Source organism: Arvicola amphibius, chromosome 7 (assembly GCF_903992535.2).
Source record: "Arvicola amphibius chromosome 7, mArvAmp1.2, whole genome shotgun sequence".
Lineage (NCBI taxonomy): Eukaryota > Metazoa > Chordata > Mammalia > Rodentia > Cricetidae > Arvicola > Arvicola amphibius.
In genome coordinates, this window is record NC_052053.1 from 80,050,223 (window position 1) to 80,073,164 (window position 22,942).

A 22,942-nucleotide genomic window follows, 5' to 3' on the forward strand; every position below is an offset into this window, starting at 1 on the left:
CCAGCAGACATTGCAACCATGATAAAGCTTAAGTAGTGGATGGTATAGAGTTGGATCCTAAGATGACATTAGCCATGTGCATATTTCTCCATCTGGATGCAACAATAGGCAATGCCACCAACAGTATGCTTGTCTGTACCCCTATGATGGGGAACTTCAGCCAATCGCGTGCTGTATAAGATGTGCCCCCCCCCCGGGCCCCAAATATCCTATAAAACACCCATGTACGTTTGTTTCCTCCTCTTTTTGTTTCCTGCGCTCCTGAATCGCTGGAACCCTAGTTTTGTAAGTTTATTAAAGCTAAATATTCTTTATTAAAGCTAGTCTGGTTAATTTTAACTGCCGATCGATCACACCCTTACACCCCTAGTCCTTTACACAAGTAATTCTTTCCCCAAAAAAGTACAGCAAACGTATAAAAATGGGAAAAGCTGTGTTTGGTTTTCTCTGAGAAAGGGTTTCTGGTTTCTCGGGTATGCCTGGGCCTACTCTAAGGAGTGGTCTGCTTCATCTGCTTCTGCTGGAGTTGAAAACGCTGCAGTCATTGAGCAGAAACAGACGGTTAGATAGCAAGAGCGAAATGGCTTATTCCTCTTCTTGTACCAGTCTTCTCTTTGGCTCCCAGAATAAAGTTTAGAAATATAATTAGCTTTGATACTAGCATCATGGCTATAATTTTCTGCCAAAAATTATAGTTCCAGTATCATATCATGATTCTCAGTGGTTAGCTGATATAGCTTCTCTGTCTGCTTTATGGTTACATTAAATGAGAGACTATAACAGTATTTCACACTTATTAAGCATTTGCTCTATACCATGTACTGCCTTGGTAACTATTCAAGTCTTAATTCGTGATACTCATTTTAGGTAGATACTGTTGTTACTCGCATTTTATAGGTGAGAAAACCAAGGAACAAAGCAATTCATTAGTTACCTCAGGGTCAAACACCCAATAAGGAAAAGAGCCAACTTTTATTCTCCATCTGGCCTGGAAGTCCATGGTCTGACTGTACTATGCTTTCATACATTTATGTTTTAGGGGTTTTTTTCTACCTGTTTTTATTGTTGTTTGATGTTTTGTTTTGTTTGTTATATTTAGGTTTAGGTTTGTGGTACTGGATGTTAAACCTAGTAATTCATATTAGCCAAGGGATTTCCGATTAAGTATATCCCCAGTCCTGTAATAGTTATTAACTTATACAATGCAGCAATCTGTTGTAAACCATAGTAATGAACCTTATCACCATGTGTACTGTGTTAAGATTGTCTATTTCACTGATCTCATTTTTATCATTAAATTACTGAGGTGAAATCATACACTTGGATTGTATTGGATTGTTGTTGTTTAATACGACCACAGAATACATTTCTCAGCAAACTTGGTAAACACATTTTTCACTATTTGTGACTCCCACTCCTCATGGAGCTTGTCTGTTTTATGATAGCATGTAGGGAAGCAGATGCTCTCACCCCGAGAACCAAGCTGTAGTTGCAGACAGTGATACTTAACCCATAGTCACGTGGCTCTGGCTGTTCTGTCCTGGCTGACCTCCCTCGTTCGCTTTGGATTGCTACTCTACTGGGAAGAAGTGAGGTGAGGGGGAGACTACAGTTCTTTCTTGAGTTAATTCACCTTAAGTTATTAAGAGTTGTTGAAAGACTTTAGTCAAAGGATCCTTCCCAATGTACGTGGGAGGTGTAGTCTAGCCCAAAGTCCCTCTTTTGAATTTTCACTGGTGAAATACTTGAGATAATAGTTTCTTATCAAGATTGACTTATACTGAAGAATAATCCAGTGATTTCTTTTAATTCCTGCTCATCCCTTTATTTGATTGATTGATTGATTGATTGATTGATTTGTTTGTTTGTTTGTTAGGTGGTAGGGAGGTGGTACACATGTGCCCTGCCCTGCATATGGAGATTAAGGAACAGTTTGTGGTCTAGAGACTGAACTCAAGTGCTTAGGCCTGGCATCAAGTGCTCTTATCTTCTGAGTCATGTCCCTAGCCACTCATCTTTGATATATGGTTCAATTTCAAAATGTTTCACCATACTTGTTTTCACTAAAATATCCATTGCTGTAACTTTAATCTCTGGTTGTTCTAACACCAAATTTCATCTATCCACAGGAGAATCTTAAAAAGTGAGCCTCCATATCCTCAGGAAATGAGCGCTCTAGCTAAAGACCTGCTTCAGCATCTTTTGATGAAAGATCCCAAGAAGCGATTGGGATGTGGCCCCCGGGATGCAGAGGAAATCAAAGAACATCTCTTCTTTGAGGTGAATTTAGGAGATGAGTGTACTTAATCCCTCTTGGTGTCACTTCCCCCTTTCACTTATACTTTAGTCCCCCAATTCTTATAACAGATACCATTTAGGAAGGGCCAGAATTCTACTTCTGTAGATGTGAGAGCATTAGAAGTGAAGATGATCGTGATAGCATTACATTTTCTTTATAGCTATGTCTAACCTCTGACACTGAGACAGGATGCTATCAGCAACAGAGCTCATGCTTGAAAATGGAGCAATTGAGTTGCCAAAAAATATTGCCCCCTGAAATCTCATGGTTTTTCTCAGGTTTATTATGTTGTGTTAGGCAGCATTCATGGTCTTTGAGGGTTGGGTGTGGCCTGCGGGTTGGACACAGCTGGTCGAATTCTAGGTAATGGTTTCTGTAGGTGACTCTGGGGTTTGCTCATGGACTGAGGGTATGTGTATCTCTTGTAGGAGTTCATGTGCTGTTATACTGGGTTTCAGCTTTCGCTCACCAATTCCAGTGCCCCTTCTGTTTCTGGGAACAATATTAGAATATTCTGAGCCTGCTGGTGTCTTAGTGTCTGTGGCATAAGTTTCCATTTGCTTTCTTTTCTCTATAAAATGCTTTTCTTCTGAAAAAACTAAGTGACACTATTCCACAGAGCAGTAGGATGCCTGCCAATTTCATTTGTTCAGTTTATTCCAAATAACAAATAATGGGGTGGGATGCTTCTTAGTAATTTCAGTCTAAATGGTAAAACCTGGGGTGGCATAGTCTCATTTCTAAAATTCTAAACATATACCTTCTACATGACTTTACATATCAACAGGCATGCCCTTAATGTTTAATGGTCTGGAGGATTCATCCACATTATATGTTTTTATTCTGTAAACTTTTGTATTATTATCACCAGAACAGATGAACAAAGTATAGCAAGCAAAGAAGAAACAATTATTTCAACTAAGCTTTCATAGTGTTATTTATTGCTTTTTAAATATAAAATAAACAAGGCTGGGTGTAGCTCCATGGTAGAGCACTTGCCTGGCATGCATGAGGGTGTAGGTTTTGTCCTTTGCTAAAGGAGTGGAGGTGATATCATCATTGAAAATGAGATCTCAGTCTCTCTGTCTCTCTCTATGGTGTTTTTTGTTGTTGTTTTGGTTTTTTTTTTCCTTTGGTTTTTGGAGACACTGTTTCTCTGTGTGTAGCTTTGGAGCCTGTCCTGCAACTCACTCTGTAGACTAGGCTGGCCTTGAACTAACAGAGATCCACCTGCCTCTATATCTTGAGTGTTAGAATTAAAGGTGTGCTCTACCACAAAAATGAAATTCTCTCTGCAAACAGGGTATTTTATTCTATTCAACCAGTTTTTAAAATATTACTGTAAAACATACTAAGTTTAGTAACAGAGACAAACACATTTAGAATAAAATGAAAAAGTATTGTGCATTGGTTGAGAAATAGCACTTTTTGAACAAACATTATATCTTGTTCATATTTTGGCTTAAAAATTAACAAGTAAAATTGAAACAGAATGCCTCCATTGTCTTTTTCTACAACCTTCTTTTTATTGTTCCCTGTACTTGTGAGTGTTGCAGTGTGTCTTTAGAATATGGGTGTATTTATTTGCTTGATAGCTTGGAATAAGAATTTTGATTTATGTAATTTCTTTCGTTTTTAAATGATAGGGGTAGGTCAGAAATTGCTTACAAAGATCTAAATGATCTTTTCTGTATAATAGTGTAGAAGTAGGAAGAATAATAATAGCATTCAATTTTCTACATATTGAACATTCTTTTGGTAACAACATGTTCCTTTAAATTTCCCCTTTATTCTACAAGTTTGTTGTTTTTAAAGATTCTTTTAAAAGTTTTAGTGGGGGAGGGGAAGACAACTCCTGAGAGTGGGTTCTTTTCTTAACAGTGTGGGGCCCTGAGGATCAAAGTCAGACTGTCATGTTTGGCAACAAACACCTGTACTTTACTGAGCCATTTCACCTGCCCTGGAATTTTCCTTAATGTTTGTTCAGCAAGTAAGGCACAAACCGTATGCCTATAATAGAAGTCATTGAATCTCAGGTCATCGTAGCAGCCAGACTTGCTGTACACATGGCTGGATGGTTTTCAGAAATGGTATTATAATGCTACAGGATTCAACAAACTGGATTTAATGTGAGATGATACAATATGAGACTGAAGATGTAGAAGAAGCCATTGAACGCTTCCTGAGGGTCTTTATAATGACAGGATGTTTCGAATTAAGAGAGCCCTGGACCTGAGCATGAGGCAACAGATCTTTGCCTAAGGAGTAGTGGATAAAGTATGGGGAAGGCAAATCCTACCTTAAACCCTATCTGAAAGAGGTTATTCGGGAAAGAAAAGAGAAAGAAGAATGGGCAAAAAAGTGATCTTGTAGTTGAGATCCATGGATGTGCCTCGTCTCAGCATATTTTTATGAAGTTGTTTCAACCTGATTCACAATTTAAGAATTATTTGCTCTGCAGATGCCTCACATTACATAAGTGTTTATTGTAACCATAAAAAAGTCATTACAGACACATAGAGGAATGAGCACTAACTGGAACATGGATAGGTACTATTCTAATCTTTAAGATTTGATTCAGTGACTACTATCTAAAGGTATTTTAATTGACAGGAGGAGCATAAATAAACAACAGAGGGTTGAATTTGAATAATACAAAACATGTCAGTTACTCAGATAGTGTGTATGGGGGAGACAAGAGGCAGTATCTAGATATTGATGGGATTGAATGAGAAAAGAGCTCCTGTGGCGGTGTTGTTTAAACATAAACAAACACTTGACTCATGACACTCTTGCTTAGTAATCTGTCCAGGTAACCCAAGGGAAAGCCAGTGGAAGGGGAGAGATCAGTGAGCCCCTAGAAAATAGGAGTTAGTATCACATTGACAGAAATTGTCGAAGCCCTTTATAGAAGTATTTTACAGCTTGAGGGACTTGTTGGTTTGTTTGTTTGTTTGTTTTCATTTTGGCTTAATACTTTTCTTTCAAAGCTCAGGACAAAAGTAATTTTTTTTTCTTTTATCTCTGAGGGAGATCCAGGGTGAACCAGAGTGTCTTGGTGCCCTCTAGAGGACACTGAGGTTCCTGAGGTGGAAAAGCAGCAGGCTCATTTCAGATGCTACAGTCTGAAAATGGGATCCTGCTTAGAAAAATAATATTTTTAACCCTCAGTGTAAAATATGCACTCTTACTTTTAATCCCACTTATTAGTAACTCAAGTCTTAGCCAGGTTTGGTGGCACACTCTAATCCCAGAATTTTGGAGAAAGAGGCAATCAGTCTCTGAGTTCAGGGCCAGCATAGTCTACATATGGTCTACATGGTCTACTGTGGGTCTCAGCCTGACCCCCAACCTTTGACCTGAGTCACCTAAGACTATCAGAAAACACAAATATTTATAGTATGATTCATAACAATAGCAAAATTAGAGTTGTGAAGTAGTAGCAAAAATAATTTTATGGTTTGGGGTCACCACAACTTGAGGAACTACCTTAAAGGAGTCACAGCATTAGGGAGGGTAGGAATCACTGACATAGAGTCCCAAGTCTGCCAGAGCTGAAGACCCTGTCTTAAAAAAAAGAGTTTAATCATGTTTGTTGTTCATAATGTGTTTTGACTTTCTTGATTTCCGCTGTATCACAATCTTCTTTCTCTGCTTTAGAAAATAAATTGGGATGACTTAGCTGCCAAAAAAGTGCCTGCTCCATTTAAACCAGTGATCCGGGATGAGTTAGATGTGAGTAACTTTGCTGAAGAGTTCACAGAAATGGACCCTACCTATTCTCCTGCAGCCCTGCCTCAGAGCTCAGAGAGGCTGTTTCAGGTAATGTGTCAGTGTGCCAAGTGTGCTTCGGAGAAAGTCAGTTTTCCCTAGTAAAAGGGTTTTGTTGGTGTCTTACAATCAGGGTTCTGTGATTGCTTCAGAATTAAATGCAGAGATATGTTTAGGTTCTACCATGAAGCTTACAGTTTACTACATAGCAGATTTATTAGTTTTCTTGGGTTTATTTTGGGGGCTTCTTTGCTGGAGGGGGTGTTTTGTTTGTGAGATGGGAGAAGGTGGAATTTCAGTGTTTTGTTTTTTATTTGTTTTAATGGGATTTTTTGGTTTTTTGTTTGTGTTTTGAGACAGGGTCTTGATATGTAACCCTGTCTGTTCCGGGGGTCACTATATAGAACAGGCTAGTCTTGAACTTGCTTCTGCCTCCCCATTGCTGCCATCAAAGGTGTGCACCAAAACCTAGCCTGTGTTTGTTTTTTAAGAGTAAATGTTCATTTTATACTTGAGAATTCATTTTTGTTGAGACTTATATGGAAATTATGATATTTTAGTTTTTATTCTGTTCTTATAAAATATTTAGTATTAAACCATATTGTTAAAGACTGGGTTTGTAGAAGGCTTCTTTGTATAGAGCAACAGGGAAAGGTGAGGACGGCTAAGGGAGGCCAATAACTGGTCTGGAGGAGCAAATAATGTGAGTAAAGTACAGCAGTAGGTGTGAGGGCTAATGTTTACGGTCAGTTTGACAGAATCTGGGGCCACTGAGGAGTCTAAAGAAGGGATTGGCTACATTAAGTTGGTGGTGTCTGGAGCATGCAAGAGGGGAGGGGTTTCTGAGACGAAGAAGGAAGCAGAAGCCAAACTCTCACTTCCCTCAAAGATTCGCATCTATCCTCTCCTCTCCTCTCCTATCAGCCCGCATCTCCTCCCCCTTCCCTCCCTTTCCCTCCTCCCCTTTCACCCCCGCCCCCCACTCTCTTCAAGACGGGTTTCTCTGTGTAGACGTGGCCATCCTGATTTGCCTTTAGTAGAGTCGACCAGGCTGCCTGAACTCCACAGGCGGAGAGATTTTCTTAATTGTGTAAACTGAAACGGGAAGATAAGCCTGAATGTTGGACAGACAGGGATGGGTCCTGTCCTGGATTGAGAAGAAAAAGTGACATTGAGCACAAGCATCAACTGTTCTCGCTTCTGGGACTCTGAGTGCCATGTGGCCAGCAGTCCGTAGGTAGCTCTTGTCTCTGTGGCTTCCTGGCAGTGATGGATTGTAACTGTGAGCTAAAATAAGCCATTTCTCCCCAGGTTGTTTTCATCTTTGTTTTAAAGATTTGTTTTTAGGTGTGTGTGAGTGGGTGCAAGTGCCTACAGAGGTCATAGGCAATTGTTGGATCCCCGGGGCTAAAGTTACAAGTTGTGAGCTATCTGACATGGGTGCTGGGAACTAAACTCAGGTCCTCTGAAAAAGTAGCATGCACTTTTAATTATTGAGCCATCTCTTCACCCCCTGTATTTATTTGCTTGTTTGTTTATGTCAGATTTTATCACAACAATGTATGTGAGAAAATTTTATAATAAAACACATTATTTTATATCTTTAAAAAGTTAAAAATAAAGAATTTTTTTAGGAAAGGTTCTTTATCAGGTTTGATACTGTGCCTATTGAACTGTGTTGTAGCTGTACTTTTCTGACCACTGTGCCTGTAATGTGGTTTAATCTGGCCATCTAGAGTGTCCCTCTTGGATATCCTATGTCACTAGAGTACATGGCTAACCATGTGTAGATGTTTGTTGGTAAATCAGTAAATGTCATTGCACACAGTAATCCTGCATTTTTATCACCGGTTTATCATATCATTCTCCCATTGGGCTTATTCTTTTTTCCAAAACTCAATTTTAAGTTTACATATTCTAAAAACACAGAATGCAAATCGAACATTTGCTGAATTAGAGATAAACCTTAATGAAACCCTTTATTTTTCTTGTTTGAAACAGTACTTGGGCTACTTTATTTGATGTGTTGACTATATCTTTTTTGAGGTCAGCTGCATTTATAAATCAATGTTATCATCATTGCAAAAAATTACAATTTTGAGTCAGATTTCGGGGTAAAATAGAGAGGAAGTCTTTCTACCTTTATTTTTGAATTGATCTAATTCTACCAGAAGATGGCATTATCTCCTTCTGAAAAGCATTTTTCTGTTGAGTTAATGCTGTATTTTGAATGAAAGTAAAATTATCCTCGTCTGACCATTTTTTTATGAGAAGAAGAAATCACAATCTAGACTATGCCTAATTGTGAAACTACAAATCTTTGTTCTTTACCGTTCCTTCTCTTTTTAGGGCTATTCCTTTGTTGCTCCATCTATCCTCTTCAAGCGTAATGCAGCTGTCATAGATCCTCTTCAGTTCCACATGGGAGCTGAACGCCCTGGAGTGACAAATGTCGCCAGGAGTGCAATGATGAAGGTATATAGGCGTGGTTGCCTCGGCACTGTGTTTGTGGTCTGTGAGAATGTTTAAATACTAATTGGTGTTCTTAAGTCCAGTAAATTTAATAGATCATCGTTGAACTAAAGGGTAGTTTTAGAAGATGAGTAAGTGGAACTAGCCATGTTTTCCCTAGAGGATCATAGACATCAACTTGTATGAGCTCCTTTTTACAGCGATAGAAGACAGTGCATCTTCAACAGATAGATACATAAATATATAAGTATACTAAATGTATTTTAATGATTAAATATATTACATTAAAATTTGTTAATGCTAATTTACATGCTAATTTACAGCTTTACATATCCTTTGTGTACTAATCTTTGATTAAATTAAATGGTGTTGATTTCTTAATAGGACTCACCATTCTATCAACACTATGATCTAGATCTGAAGGACAAACCTTTGGGAGAAGGAAGTTTTTCGATTTGTCGAAAGTGTGTACACAAAAAAAGTAATCAAGCATTTGCTGTCAAAATTATCAGCAAAAGGTATGACCAGTCCTAGTGGTTCTTAATTATTTATACCACTCAGGGAGTTCTGTACGTTAAGATTATGGAGAAGGAAGTCAACTGTATATTGTATTGTAAAACCTTTAACACACAGGCTTTACCTTACTAGCTGGTCCCTGATATTCTAGCATTAGGATTTTCAAGTAATCAATCAGTTGTGGATATAAATAACAATCTGTTGTTTTCATTTCAAAATTTTCTTGTAGTGATGATATATTTAATCAGACTTACAGACTAGTTGAATATTTGAAATAATTTTCTCCAAAATTGCTTAGCCTCCTGGTAGTTTTGAGAAGAGAATAAGTCAGCTAGCTGTTCTGGCAATGGATTAAATCTTCATGATTGCATAATGTTACCAAATTGTCAGGCAAGAAGAGCATCCATTGCTTTGTATAACTAGTTCTTTCTGACTCAGAGGGAAGTTTTTCTTTAAAAAGTAAAGTTTGACTTTCCTGGTGGGTGGTATGATTCATTACTCTGACAAAGGTAGTCTGTATGCACTGTAAACAGTTAGGGATGGGGTACTGGCATCAAAGTCTGCTGGGAGAGACATGTAGATGTTAACTGTCTGGTTTTGCAGGATGGAAGCCAATACTCAGAAAGAAATAACAGCTCTGAAACTCTGTGAAGGGCACCCCAATATCGTGAAGCTGCATGAAGTTTTTCATGATCAGGTATTTCAGTTCATGCACATGTACTAATTTATGTACACAGTTCAGTTTCTCACCAGTTTTATTGGTGCTGCTGGGTGAGAATCAGGGATGTGCAGTAGGAAGGGAAGAGAAACTAGCACGCGCTGCTCACCTCTGCCTCAGTTCTTCCTTTCACTTCAACTTTCCTCTATCCATTGTTGCCATACTGACATGGTGGATGCCATAGGGGCACTGTCACAGATTGCAGTGTGTGCTTATTGTGAGTGCAGCTGCCACCCACCATCACTTAACCAGTGCATATTCAACACTGGTGATTTTAAGCCTTCAGCATTCTTTTTACATCTAGCATCAAATGGACTCTTAAGCCCAATTGGTGCAAGCTGAAGGACAAGAGGAAACAGAAAGGCAAAGATGCTCCCTTGCATCTGTTCCAGGTGGCAACAAGTGCTCAACCTCCAGGGTAGGTCCTTCTATGATCTCCTCTACCCTTAGTTCTGCTTTCCAATGGAAGTCTCACACAAAAACCTGTCACTTGGCCACAGGCGGAGTATCACTGTGACTGGTCTGTAGCTTCTCTCAGTTGCCCCATTGCCACCTCCCATGCCTGAATTGCTCCGTTTCAGTATTCTTTTCTCTGACACAGAACAGACATCCCAGCCTTGTAAGGTCAGCATTAAGGCACAAATGCCAAAACTAGTCCTGAATATGTTTTGCTCTAATTTTAACATCAAAGGATCTGAGGTCATGGGACTCGTACCAGGATCACAATCAGTGAAAATCTAGTAGGGAGAACCTGTTCTGGGCACTTACCATTGTGTTGCTAGGATGTTGTTGACTAGAATAGCTGGGACTTGTTTCTGAGTACTAAGAATGACTCACCATGGTGATATCAGGTGAAAGCAGGAATATATCATAAATTCCATTTTGCTGCCAGTTATGCAGTGTGTGGCCCAAGCACAGTACCGTAAACTCTACGTGTATCCTCTTTGTCCTTGCCTTAGCACTGTGAACTCAGAGAACAAAACTCAGAGGGTCAGTGACAGAGTTTTACAGTGTGCTGATGGTGAAGCTGGTATCTGAGCCCCACCCTTCCAACTTCAGAACCCAACAAACTTTTAATTACTTTGCTCTACTATCTTAGAGGAGGCAAAACCCAGTCTTTTTATGTGAAGAACTAAACATCTAAATGGGTAAGATGTTCTTCCTCTTGTTCTCATGAGAAGAAATACTTTTGTACTCTGAGAATGCTCTCTCTGGTGCTCCACTGCCTACTCAGATTCTCATGGGAACAATAAGTCCCCTGTACATTCAAGGTGCACAGTAAAAGATAATGTCCTGTTACTGCAAATACAGAGAAAATTAACCTCTCAATCAAGAAACTGATGGATGACCTTAGACGCTCCCACTTGTAGTTTTGTGTCTGTGACCCTCACCGTATCTCAGCCCAAACATTGGATCTTGAATCTTCTGATTAATGTCTTATCTCAAGAATTACATTCCTAGTTTTTAAACTTATGTTCTAAGTTGTTTATTGGCAATTTTTAAAAATTCAAGAGTCACTAAAATAGAAATTTTCTTATGATGTAATGCTGCATGTAGTAGTATAAATATAATAATAATTATGTTATGCATTTTTTGAAATATGTGTTTAGTTTTTCCTATGATAATGACACAGTTGATCCTCATATCTGTACAGTACTATTTTTAAACTAATAATTATGTTGATTAAGGGTGGGTCTTCAGACTTTGGCTGTACAGTAATGGTGATCATTTTGTGTGCCATGATCTGTTTTACATCTTCTTTGTGTTTCTAATTGCTGTTATAACAGATTACCACAAACTTAATATATTCACTGTTTAGACAATGAATGGAGATAATAAGTTCAAAATTAGTCTTCCTGATTTGCAGTCATAGAGTAGACAGAGCTGGCTCCTTCTGGAGATTCTGAGGGACAACTTGTGTACTTGACTTCTAGTTTCTGGAGGCCACTTGTTTTCTTTGGGTTGTTGCCCTTCTATGAAGTATTCTAATCTCTTGCTTCCATAGATTAATCCCATACCATAGATGCTGGTGAGTAATTCAGGGTAATCATCCCATCTCAAGAATCTTAATCATAGGGACTGGAGAGATGGCTCAGTGGCTGAGAACACTGGCTGCTCTTCCAGAGGCCCTGGGTTTAATTCTTAAAACCCATGTAGTCCCATGGGATCCACTGCCTTCTTCTGGTGTGCAGACATATATGCAAACAAAACACTCATTTATTGTACATGCAAACTTTTAAGAAAAATGAATCTTAATCATGGACTGGGCTTGGTGGCACACAATCCCAGCACTCAGAAACAGAGACAAGCAGATCAAGGCCTGCCCGGTCTACATAGTGAGACCCTGTCTCAAAAACATAAAACAAAAGCCATAAAGACTATTAATTATGACTACAAAGTTTCTTTTGCCCTCTAAGATAAAAAAAAAAGCACGGGTTTAGAGATTAGGACATGGCTATCTGGAGGGCCATTATTCAAGATACCACCTGTAGCTTTCTTATTACCTACATTTTATTAATAAGGAAAGGTCCTAGAGTTTATAAAGGTAAAACTACATCCTGAAGATTGTTTTTGATAGTCCCTGTACATTTTATTCATAGAAATAATGCAAAGCATAATAAACATGAAACAAAGTATTGAATCAAGATAATGCCAATAGAGTCAAAAACAATTGTTTTAAAAGAAATATACACAATGAGTTATGGATACTTGCAGTGAATATCTACAAGAATCTTGTAATTAATCAAATTGTCAAACAAAGTAAGCTTTCAGCTAGATGAGTGTCAGCAGTTGCACTAGTTGGTAATCCTCTGGATCATTTACCATAGATTATCAGGTTATTGTCAGCTCATTCATATTTTTAAAATGAAAATATAAAAACTCAAGGGAGAATATTAGCACCGAGTTCAAATGAAAGGAAATGAAATAAAGGAAAAGATTTTGAAGATTTTGCTGAAATTCTTGAAACTTTTTTGTTGCCAGAATCGAATTCTAAAAAGTTACATGATCCTTTAGCTCTTTCTTCTAAATGCAGGGATTATTGATGGTTGTTTAAGCAAGGGATTATTTAAATTTGCTGATCAGTAAGTACTCTGTACGATAATGCATGTCTACACCTTTTCAGTAGGCCACATATTATTCTTTCTAGCTTCATACATTTCTCGTGATGGAACTTCTGAATGGGGGAGAGCTGTTCGAGCGCATCAAGAAGAAGAAGCACTTCAGTGAGACTGAAGCCAGCTACATCATGCGGAAGCTTGTCTCAGCTGTGAGCCACATGCATGACGTTGGAGTAGTGCACAGAGATCTGAAGCCTGAGGTGTGACAGTGTGCTCTCTTACGGTTTGACCTGCAGTCATGATTAGCTAGCCCTCAGGTAGTTGTTAGGCTTTCGGATGGTTCTCTTTCTCTCGTGCCAGTAAGTAAACACTGGAAGAGGTTTCTTAGGGTTTTTTTTCCCCTTTCTCTTCTCTTTTCTGTGCCAGTTTAAAATAAACTTGTCCTCTTTTTTTCCCTCTTGCCAGCTGATCATCTTGCGGTTATATTTGTAAGTGTGAGAGCCTTTTATGGGAAAGATACTTCATGCAACAGTTGTATACTAAAAATAGCAATGGAAAATTTTGTAGCAAAAAATAATAACCCTTATATATGTATTCCATCTTGGGGAGTTTGTTCGTTTGATGATGTATTTTGAAACCTTATTTTTCACATTTTTAAATCAAACTGATAGCTCCTAAACAATAATGTACGTAAATCTATTCTACATAATTACACACAAGAATTAATAAGGCTGTCCTCTCTATATGTGCTTCTGTATACTCACACACTGTGGTATTTATAGACCTAAAGAGCAGTGAAGAGCAACAGCTTTTTATATTTCTTTCAGAAGGTTAATTAATGAAGAAGGTTTTTACTCAGAATGATCCCTTTTTGGTATCAAAAATATGAAATTTTCTCCCTTTTTAAAAATTAGTAGTATAAAACTTGAAAAACAAAAGCCATTGACTTTTTTTTCTCATTATTTTTATTAAAGATTTCCATCTCCTCCCCCTTCCCTCCCCTCCCTTCCACCCATACCCCCACTCCACCCCTCTCCAAGACAAAGAGCCATCAGGGTTCCCTTCACTATGTTAAGTCCAAGGTCCTCCCAACTCCCCCTAAGTCCAGGAAGGTGAGCAACCAAACTGACAAGGCTCACAGTGAGCCCGTCCATGCTGTAGAGTTCATGTTCATTGCCGATGTCCTTGGTTTCTCAGTCCTCCTCCACCGTCAGCCACATTCAGAGAGTCCGGTTTGGGGATGGGGGGAGAGGGGATGGGGAGAGAAAAGTGTGAAGTGGAGGATGGGAAGAGCTTGGGGGAATAGGATGGTTGGGATATAGGAAAAGTGGATATGGGAACAAGGAATTATATATCTTAATTAAGGGAGCCATTCTAGGGCTGGCAGAGACTTGACTCTAGAGGGGTTCCCAGGTGTCCAGGAAGACGCCCCCAGCCATTGACTTTTTAAAGCCAGGTAATCATCCTTTACCGTATGAGAAATTATACATATTTCTGATCTAAAATAGAACATTATTTTAGTTCCCATGTGATTATGAAATACTTTCAAGTCTATTTAAAATATTAAAGAGTTTGATATTCCTTTTTTATTAAGCCAGAATAGTTCTGTAAAAGCAACTTTGTCTTAAATTATTAAAAGATGTTTTAAGAATGGAAATATATGCATTCAAATACACAGTTATCCCTCTGTGTCTGTGGAGGACTGCTTCTGATATAAAAATCCAGAAATGCAGTATCTTACATAAAAATTTACATTATTTTCACATAGCCTACATATATCCTTTTCTGTGTATTAAATCCTCTGTTTATATTACTTACAGTATCTAATATGCTATAAATGCTATGTAAATAGTTATACTTTATATTTTAGGGAGTAATGACAAGAAAAACATATTTTCTAGACAGTTGTTTTGCAGGTTTTAGTTTGTTTTTTCAGTTTTTAGTCCATAGTTGGTTAAACCCACAGTTGTGGTCCTCAGGGATACAGAAGGCTGGTTACAATCGGTTTATTCCTTTACAGGCGTTAAATTTCTGTACTTTCTATTACTGTTATTCCCATTGCTAGTAATTAATCAGAAGTGACTTGTGTCTTATGAACTTGCAACTATGATAGCTCCCCCCTGATCCTTCATCATAGTTCTCACTCTCCTACGTAACACCCACTGAAAACATGGTGCTCTGTGCCTTGGAGATTAGCTGTCTATTTTTAAATGTGAAAGCACACCACTTAAATGTTTGCTTGATAGACAAGGAACAAGCATGTAGTTTTTTAATGGAAAAGATCTGTTCCATGACTGTATAGAGCTCATTTTCACATGTTTTATTCTTTGATAACTGGCCATCTGTCAGCTCATGAGTCTTAAATGAGGCACATGTCCTCTGCAGCAGAATTTAAATTTGTCTTCCTACTTTCCTGATAAAAAAGATACTTCTGTAGCTTGAAATGAAGCGAAATTGTTGGATTATACAGCATGTTCCACCACCATTTTATTCTTAAGCTGGGTTTTAGGAAAGTGTATAATGTACCTTTGAACTAACATTTTCCTAACCATAGCTCTCACTTTGACTTTTAAATGGCAGAGTATATTATTTCCAAACTAAAAGTTTAATTCCTTTCCTATGCAGCATTTTAGGTCTGACTATTTTTGGTAGATGGTTAAATGGCATTCTTTTTCTACATAGACATATCTCTTAAGTTCTAGGTGTAAATCAGACAAATTTAGAAGCTGGCTGACATTCTTAGGCTGCTTTGTAATCTTCATATGATCTTCTTAAAAGATTAAGAAAAGTTCTCTTATGGCAGTATTTTCAGGCAGAAATTGAAATGTGGATAGAAGTGAATCGATTGTTACTTCCTACCATTCCTGACCATGCACACCCCCAAGTAGAACTGTGTGACACTGCACTTCCTACCCTAAGACAAGCGGTAGGAAGTGAGCAGTGTGCTCTAAGTGTACATGTTCTCTGATATGCTGAATGGATTGAAGTCATCAGCTGAAAGTGAATGTCCTGCCCCCCCCCCCCATTTCCTCCAAGAATTAAGACTAAGGAAGTTCTTCACTAGCCTTAGTGGAATAAAGTTGTCATTTCCAGGGTCTTGGCAGGCCGTGTGGAGAAGTCCAGTGTGCTTCTCCTAAGATGGATAGTGCACTGCCTGGCACTGCAGAGAACCTTAGGTATGACTGCTGAAGGACAGATACCTATCTCCAAGAAAACACCTGTGAGCTATAACTTCCATTGTCAAAAATTGAGGTCTGGATATTGTATGATAGAAAATTTAAGAAAACTGTTCAAATCTTTTTTAAATTTTTTTACTTTTCCTTCTGTGATGCCGTAAAACAATCCCACACCAGTTCAGAATTAGGATAATAAAAGGGTTATTTATTTAAGGGGAAAACTTACAGATCACCATCGTAAACAATAGTCCTCTGAGTGCAAACAGGTACAGAGTCCAGCAGCTGGAACAGGAGCCAGAAGCAAGAGAGAGGGCATAGGTTCCCGCTGCCTTTTAAACTATAAGAGACCACACCCAAGTAGGCTGGTATCTTAAAGGCTATTGGCTGAAGGAGCAGAATGTGCTCCCACAGCACTTCTACTTTATTGTCTCTTTTTTATATTAACTTTAAGTTTTTTCTTTTTTTTTAGAATTTAGAATTTAGTGAGTACTGTATTTATATCATTTCCACTCTTCTTCCCACTCCAACTGCCATGCCCCCTCACTCACTCTCTGACTGAGATTGAATAATTTATCAGGGTGTCATCCCTGGACAAGACCTCTTTTCCCTTTCTCAGCAGCACTAATACCGTAGCTCTTTGTCTAGGCCTGGGGCTTTGTGAGATTTCCCTCATCTGTGCTGGAATATCAACTGGTGGTATCACTGCAGGTCTTGATTAGGCAGTGGTTTTCAGCCTACCTAACCATCTTTTTTATTTTAATCATTGAAACATTATGAAATGTTCTTTACTTCAGCTAGATAAGTAAGAAAGAAAATGATTTTCCAGAACTGGAATCCTTTAATCACTATAAGAACATAACACTGTCTAAAAACAAAATAATCAGAATACAAAGTCAAAATTATTGAAGGAAGTTATTATGATTCCAGTGAACAATACATAAACGATAAAAAGCTAAAAGGCCTTCTTGTTCACATGAAGAAAATCTGAACAGATCAAACCCACCACAGCATTCCTTAGCTAACCCAGAAGCAAGGCCTTAACTCATAAATTCCGTAAAGACTGAGAGAGGTGAGACAGCTGTAGAGGAAAGTTTTAAAGTTAGTTAGCAGATTTGGTTCCTAAGGTTTATACAAGTAAATCTTCTCTGCCTGGGTACTTAAGTGTGCCAACAGCATGGATGACAGTGGTTTGTGCTTACAACATGGTTTAGGTTTACTGTTAAGACCAACAACTCAGAAAAAGACCCATTTCAAAATACTGATGGTCATTAACAACGAATGGGTCACAAGCAGCTCTGTTGAAGAGCTGCATCAAACAAATGTATGCTAACACAATACCCATTAGGCAGCCCCTCTATCAAATAGCCCTGCTATTTAAGACATACACTTAAGGGGCTGGAGAGATGGCTCAGAGGTTAAGAGCATTCCCTGCTCTACCAAAGGTCCTGAGTTCAATTCCCAGCAACCACATGGTGGCTCACAACCATCTGTAATGGGGTCTGGTGCCCTCTTCTGGCCTGCAAGCATACACACATACAGAATATTGTATACATAATAAATAAATATTTTTTAAAAAGACATACACTTAAGGTTAGAGCTATTATAGATCATAATTCTTGGATGGATCAGAGGAGAGTGGCCAAATGAAAGGAAGAGTCACATATCCCTTACTTTAAAAGAAGTGATAAAATTCATTGAGGAGGGCAGGTAGAAAAGACAGACAGTAGAGGCACAAGATGCCTTGTCTTTGACCTCCACTGTCTGCCACTTTATAGGGCTAGTGGTTGACTTAATTTCAATATTCTGTCTCAGGGAATAGATTGGCCTGGGGAAAGAAGAGAAATGGGAGACATCTGTCCAGTGATAGTGTCAATACATGTTTATTGATTAATTCACCATCATGCATGCAATTCATGGTCCCCAAAGCAGTGACAGCAGTAATAGTAATAGCAAAGATTACTAGTCACTGTGACTGGAGAGATGGCTCAGTGGTTAAGAGCACTTGTTGATCTTCCAGGTTCAATTTCCAGCATCTACATGGTGGCTCACAGCCTTCTGTAACTACAGTTTCAGAGGAACCATCCCCTTTTTGTAGCTTCTTAAGGCAGCAGACACAAACATTCCTGTAAGCAAAACATTGATATACATAAAAAAGTAAATAAATAAATTTAATCTTTAATTCTTGAAGACAACTGGTCACAGATAACCACATAAATGTGGTAGTGGTGAAAAACATATTGTGAGAAGTCCCAGATCAGACAGACATGGCTGTTGGGGAATGGTGTTGAAAGGTTTCCTCGGCACAGAGCCATCACAAACCTGCAGACTGTTTTAAAAAGGTAGCCTAATAAAATGAGTTATACTTGGGTTTACCTATACTAGGCCCTAGGGACAGCGTCTTTAATGACGTGGACAGAGTCCTCGCCCTTACGTAATTATGGTCTGAGAGGGACCAGACATTCAGCTAAAGATGTAGAAATGATAAGTACCATAAAGGGAAAGTAAACTATGATGGGAGAAAATAGGAGTAGCTGGAGCTTCAGTTTGGTTGGATGGTGAGGGCAGCGTCTGTAAGTGAGGATTGCGTAAGTGTATAGGAGTCAGGCTGCAGTGAAACGTGGGGTGCTAGAGGAAACTGGAGACAGACTCAGACGGGAAGTGGAGACAAGGGAGACCATGGAGACTTGAGAAAAAGCACGGTGTGTTGTTTTTCAGTCAGCTTAGTCTACTGACATTTTAACTACCTTCTGTGGCCCTGCTGCCTGCAGCCTGGTGGAATTTACTGTCTTGCCAGCACCACTCCTGCCTAATGTAGTTTTTAATCAAGTCTGTCATTCTATTTACCAATAAAGACTTGGGAGTCGGGTATAGGGGTGAAAATCTGCTAGCTCAAGAGAGGCCTGAGAAAGCAGCTTGCTAACTTATCTTTTTGGCCAAAGACAACAAGAGAGTGTCTCTTCAACTGTCCTAAATCAAAAAAAAAAAAAAAAAAAAAAAAAAAAAGATCGTGAAGCTCCAAGTCCCTCCCTACTCCTTCCTGTGCATTTCTCTATCTTCCTGACTTCTCCGTACTCTCCTAGACTTATTATTTCACATAGTTGCTGGCTCTGCCTCCTCACCCAAGGTTGATTTTATTAACACAGTCTCAGGGTTCACAGTATAATCAAATAGTTGAAACAGTGATATAGTTGAAAAGCATCTGACATTAAAAACTGAAGTGACACAAAGCAGTATAAAGAAGAGTCAGTAGTGTGACACCCAGCTCCCAGAGCCCCATGGGACTGCTTGATTCAGTGTTCCAGAGATAGATTAGCAGATCTCCTAATCTCGTTGAGAATCTAACCAGAGTTTTGGCATCTTACAGAATTTATTGTTTACTGATGAAAACGACAATCTAGAAATTAAAGTAATTGACTTTGGGTTTGCACGCCTCAAGCCACCTGACAACCAGCCCCTCAAAACCCCGTGCTTCACCCTTCACTATGCGGCACCAGAGCTCCTGACACACAATGGCTATGATGAATCCTGTGACTTGTGGAGTTTGGGTGTCATCTTGGTGAGTGTGTCCTAACAGCCACTAAGCCTAGTCAGCTCTTTGGTGGCTTTAGCCCCTGCTGGTGTTTTCTTAAGTTCATGAAAAGGCTGAATGTGCTGGCTTGTTTTCTGTATAACCAATGGAGGTCCACTGAGGTATATTTCTACTTCTTACAGCTTATAATAGAAAAAAAGCATAAAATTTAGTTATTTTGGAAGATTTCAGTTTCTGTGGTTCATATAAAGTATACATTGTTGGTTTTTAAGAAGCATTGTTGTGTTTACATAGACATATACTACGTTAGATATAATGTGAAAATAGTGATTCCTTAATAAAAACACATAGTCTCTGAAATTCCACACTAAAAATGTAAGTAAACAAAATTGTTTAGGATAAATTGCCAAATTTAATAGATATAACTAAAGTACCTTATAGTAATATGAGGAGCATGCTCTTCACAAAATGTGCATGGTGAGAAACTAGAGAAACCTCCACATATGTTTACCTCAAAATAGCTTTACTTGGTCTCCACATGAGCATGTTAGGGAGGAACTTCCAGACACTGCAGAAAGATATAGCTGAAAATCATATCTCACCAGTCAAAGATGATGCCATGGGGGCTTCTGTCCCTTCCCTGGCTAAATGGATGTGGGTTTTTAAATCTGCCTTTGTCTACACGTGTGTATATATGGAGGGTGGCTGTTTATATTTTTAAACCAAATGAGTTATATATGTAATTTGAATCTCCAAAATTTATTGAACCATTTCTTTGGCAATGAACAATTAGTATTTCCTCCTCTTTTTTTCTCTAATTATAAGCTGTAAGAATGAGTCTTTTTCATATATACAATTGTACTTGTTTTACAGTTTCCTTAGAATTCCCAGAAGGGCACACATTTTTTGTTGTTGTTTTGTTTTTTGTTTTTTGAAACAGGGTTTCTCTGTGTAATGGCCCTAGCTGTCTGGAACTTGCTCTTGTAGACCAGGCTGGCCTCAAACTCAGAGAGATCCGCCTGCCTCTGCCTCCCGAGTGCTGGGATTAAAGGCTTGCCCCACCACCGCCTGGCAAGCATACATATTTTTATTTTAGCATAGATGCCTAGATTTTCTTCTGTCAGGCTTTCCAGGCCCAGTATTCATCATGTGAGCACATTGGATGTCATCTATTTTAAACTTCAGCTGTACCCCACTGTTCTTAAGTTTGCAGGCATTTCTTTGATGAGTATCCAGTCTGAGCATCTTTTCATACAAGTAGACATTCATGGTTTTATGTCATGAGTTGCTATGTATGAGCTTGCCTGTTTTTTGCTAGGCAGCTTTTTGTTACTGAGAAATAAAGCTCTGATGAAGCTTTTTAACCCTTGTCTGCCATCAGTCATTGGAAATGTTTCTCTGGCTTATCTTTTGTTTATAGCAAATAGGATTTTGTTTTTATTTTTAGGGAAGTTTCAAGTAGAGAATTGTTTTGTTTTTAATTTCCATGTGGTAAGATATGTCAGTCTTTTCTTCATGGTGTGTGGCTTTAATGTCAGATTGTCACTACCCCTGCCCTCACTCAGGATTACAAAAATACTCTTCTAAACTTCCTCTAGAATCACTGTGTCTTATTTTTGTGCTTCAGTCTGTGCTCCATCTGGGGTTTATTTTGGTGTCAGTTTGTTTTCTCCCAGTGGCTAGCCACTTGTCCCTGCACACTGGCTCTTTATTTTTAAGCCTTATATGGCTTTCATCTGAGCAATTTATCATTTATCGCTTCAAACTAAGCTTGCATGTTGGAGAGTTTTAAGGACTTACATTGTTGACATTTTCATTAGTAGCAATGTCCTTAAAAATGTAAAGAAAAATAATAATCGTTCATGTTTCATACTTTATTTTTCAGTATAAAGGAGATGGTACTTTAAGCCTATTGTGACCATCAAGCTCTTTTAAGGTTTTCAGAGCCTCAGACTGGTAAAGAAATGTAGTCAAGCTCCTAATTATTTCATATATATTTCCCATCTGGAAAGACAAGGTTGGAAATCCCCTGCCTGTTAGATCGAATGGTGAAATGTTTAAAAAAAAACAGAATAAAAATCAGGTTAATGGTGTCATAGAGCATAGGCATAGTATACAGATTGTGGGCACTGCTGTTGTACAGAGTAACAAGTTTTTCAGTAAACAATTTACAAGGAAAAAAAATGTCATGAGACCAGGCTTGGTGGCTCATGTCCATAATCCCAGTACTCAGGAGGCTGAGGTAGCAGGACTTTCAGGTTCCAGGCCAACCTAGGCTACAGTGTGAAATGCTATCTCAACAAAACGAGGTAAAGTGTCAGCCCATGCACTAGAGACCCTTAAGGAAGAGTGTTTGTGTTTTACTCAAGTCCTGGTTCCAGAAAAAGCTAATTTAAATTGTTCGTTAAATTTGCATTCTAAGTATAATTGATATAGCTATAGTTACAGTATGTCCTCATGTATGGAATACAATGAGGAAAATATGGATGTCATTGGATATTGAATACTACAAAGAATGACTGCTAATTTTTTCAGGAGTGACAAACAGAATCAGATTGTGGTTTGTTAAAGTCTTGCCTTTTGTAGATACAAGAAAAAACAGTTACAGAAGAAAATGAACAAAATCACTAGCTGCATTAAATGATTCAAAAAAAGTTTTCTAATGTTCTCATTAAATGAATGTGTCTCAGACACCTAGCTCCTAACTTACCCTGCAGTAAGCATAGCAAGCACGAAATTTATTTGGAGTTCTGGTTTACCTTAGAATTAGATGCCTCTCTTTCATCTTGCATTTAATAAATAGGAATGTTTTAAAATGAAAATAAATTATATTACCTTTATTGAATCAAATAATTTCAAGGAAAGGATCCTATGTGATTTGATTATAATCTAGTATACACCAAGAATACACAGTCATTGTCTGAAATGCACAGGACCTTAATTAAAATATAGCTTGCACAGCGTAAGTCTGCTTGTACTGCTGTCTCACAATACTGCAAGCTGGATGAAACAACAGAGACTTACTTTTTTATTTGAAGCTGGAGAGTCCAAGACCAAGAAATTGTTGTCAGATGTGGACCCTCCCTCTGGGTTAGAACTGGCTCCCTGCTGACTCTCTCCTCCTTAGCCTTTCTGTAGCACATGCTTACATAGGCAGAACTCTCTGGTGTCCATTCTCCTAAGGATCAGGACCTTCATGCTTAACTTCTTTCATACTCATTGCCTCCAGAAAAGTTTTTTTCTCAAAAAAAAAAGTCATGTTGGGCATTCAGCGTCTAAATTTAGGGGAGATAAAACTTTCCATCCATAAGACAGTATTCATAAAACAATGGGCACAATGTATAGCATGCCTATGAAGTAGCACATGGTTCCATTTAAAACGTTTTATCCAAAGGTTTTATT

At 38.4% G+C, this 22,942-nt stretch overlaps 1 protein-coding gene and 1 pseudogene across 2 annotated transcripts in view; both read left to right on the forward strand.

Annotated features, from left to right (window-relative positions):
- Rps6ka5 (ribosomal protein S6 kinase A5) overlaps positions 1-22,942 on the forward strand; it is a 172,494-nt gene that overhangs the window by 144,572 nt on the left and 4,980 nt on the right. The window contains exons 1-8 of one of the 2 annotated variants that reach the window (XM_038337484.1): positions 1,482-1,594; positions 2,130-2,280; positions 5,960-6,121; positions 8,420-8,545; positions 8,927-9,060; positions 9,662-9,755; positions 12,925-13,095; positions 19,376-19,567. In XM_038337484.1, the coding sequence (XP_038193412.1) occupies positions 2,167-2,280; positions 5,960-6,121; positions 8,420-8,545; positions 8,927-9,060; positions 9,662-9,755; positions 12,925-13,095; positions 19,376-19,567 (993 nt within the window). In that variant the 5' untranslated portion in view covers positions 1,482-1,594; positions 2,130-2,166. Of the gene's footprint in view, positions 1-1,481; positions 1,595-2,129; positions 2,281-5,959; positions 6,122-8,419; positions 8,546-8,926; positions 9,061-9,661; positions 9,756-12,924; positions 13,096-19,375; positions 19,568-22,942 lie in introns of those variants that run through there. The other variant, XM_038337483.1, reaches the window with a different exon arrangement.
- Positions 4,434-4,664, forward strand: LOC119818759 (annotated as a pseudogene).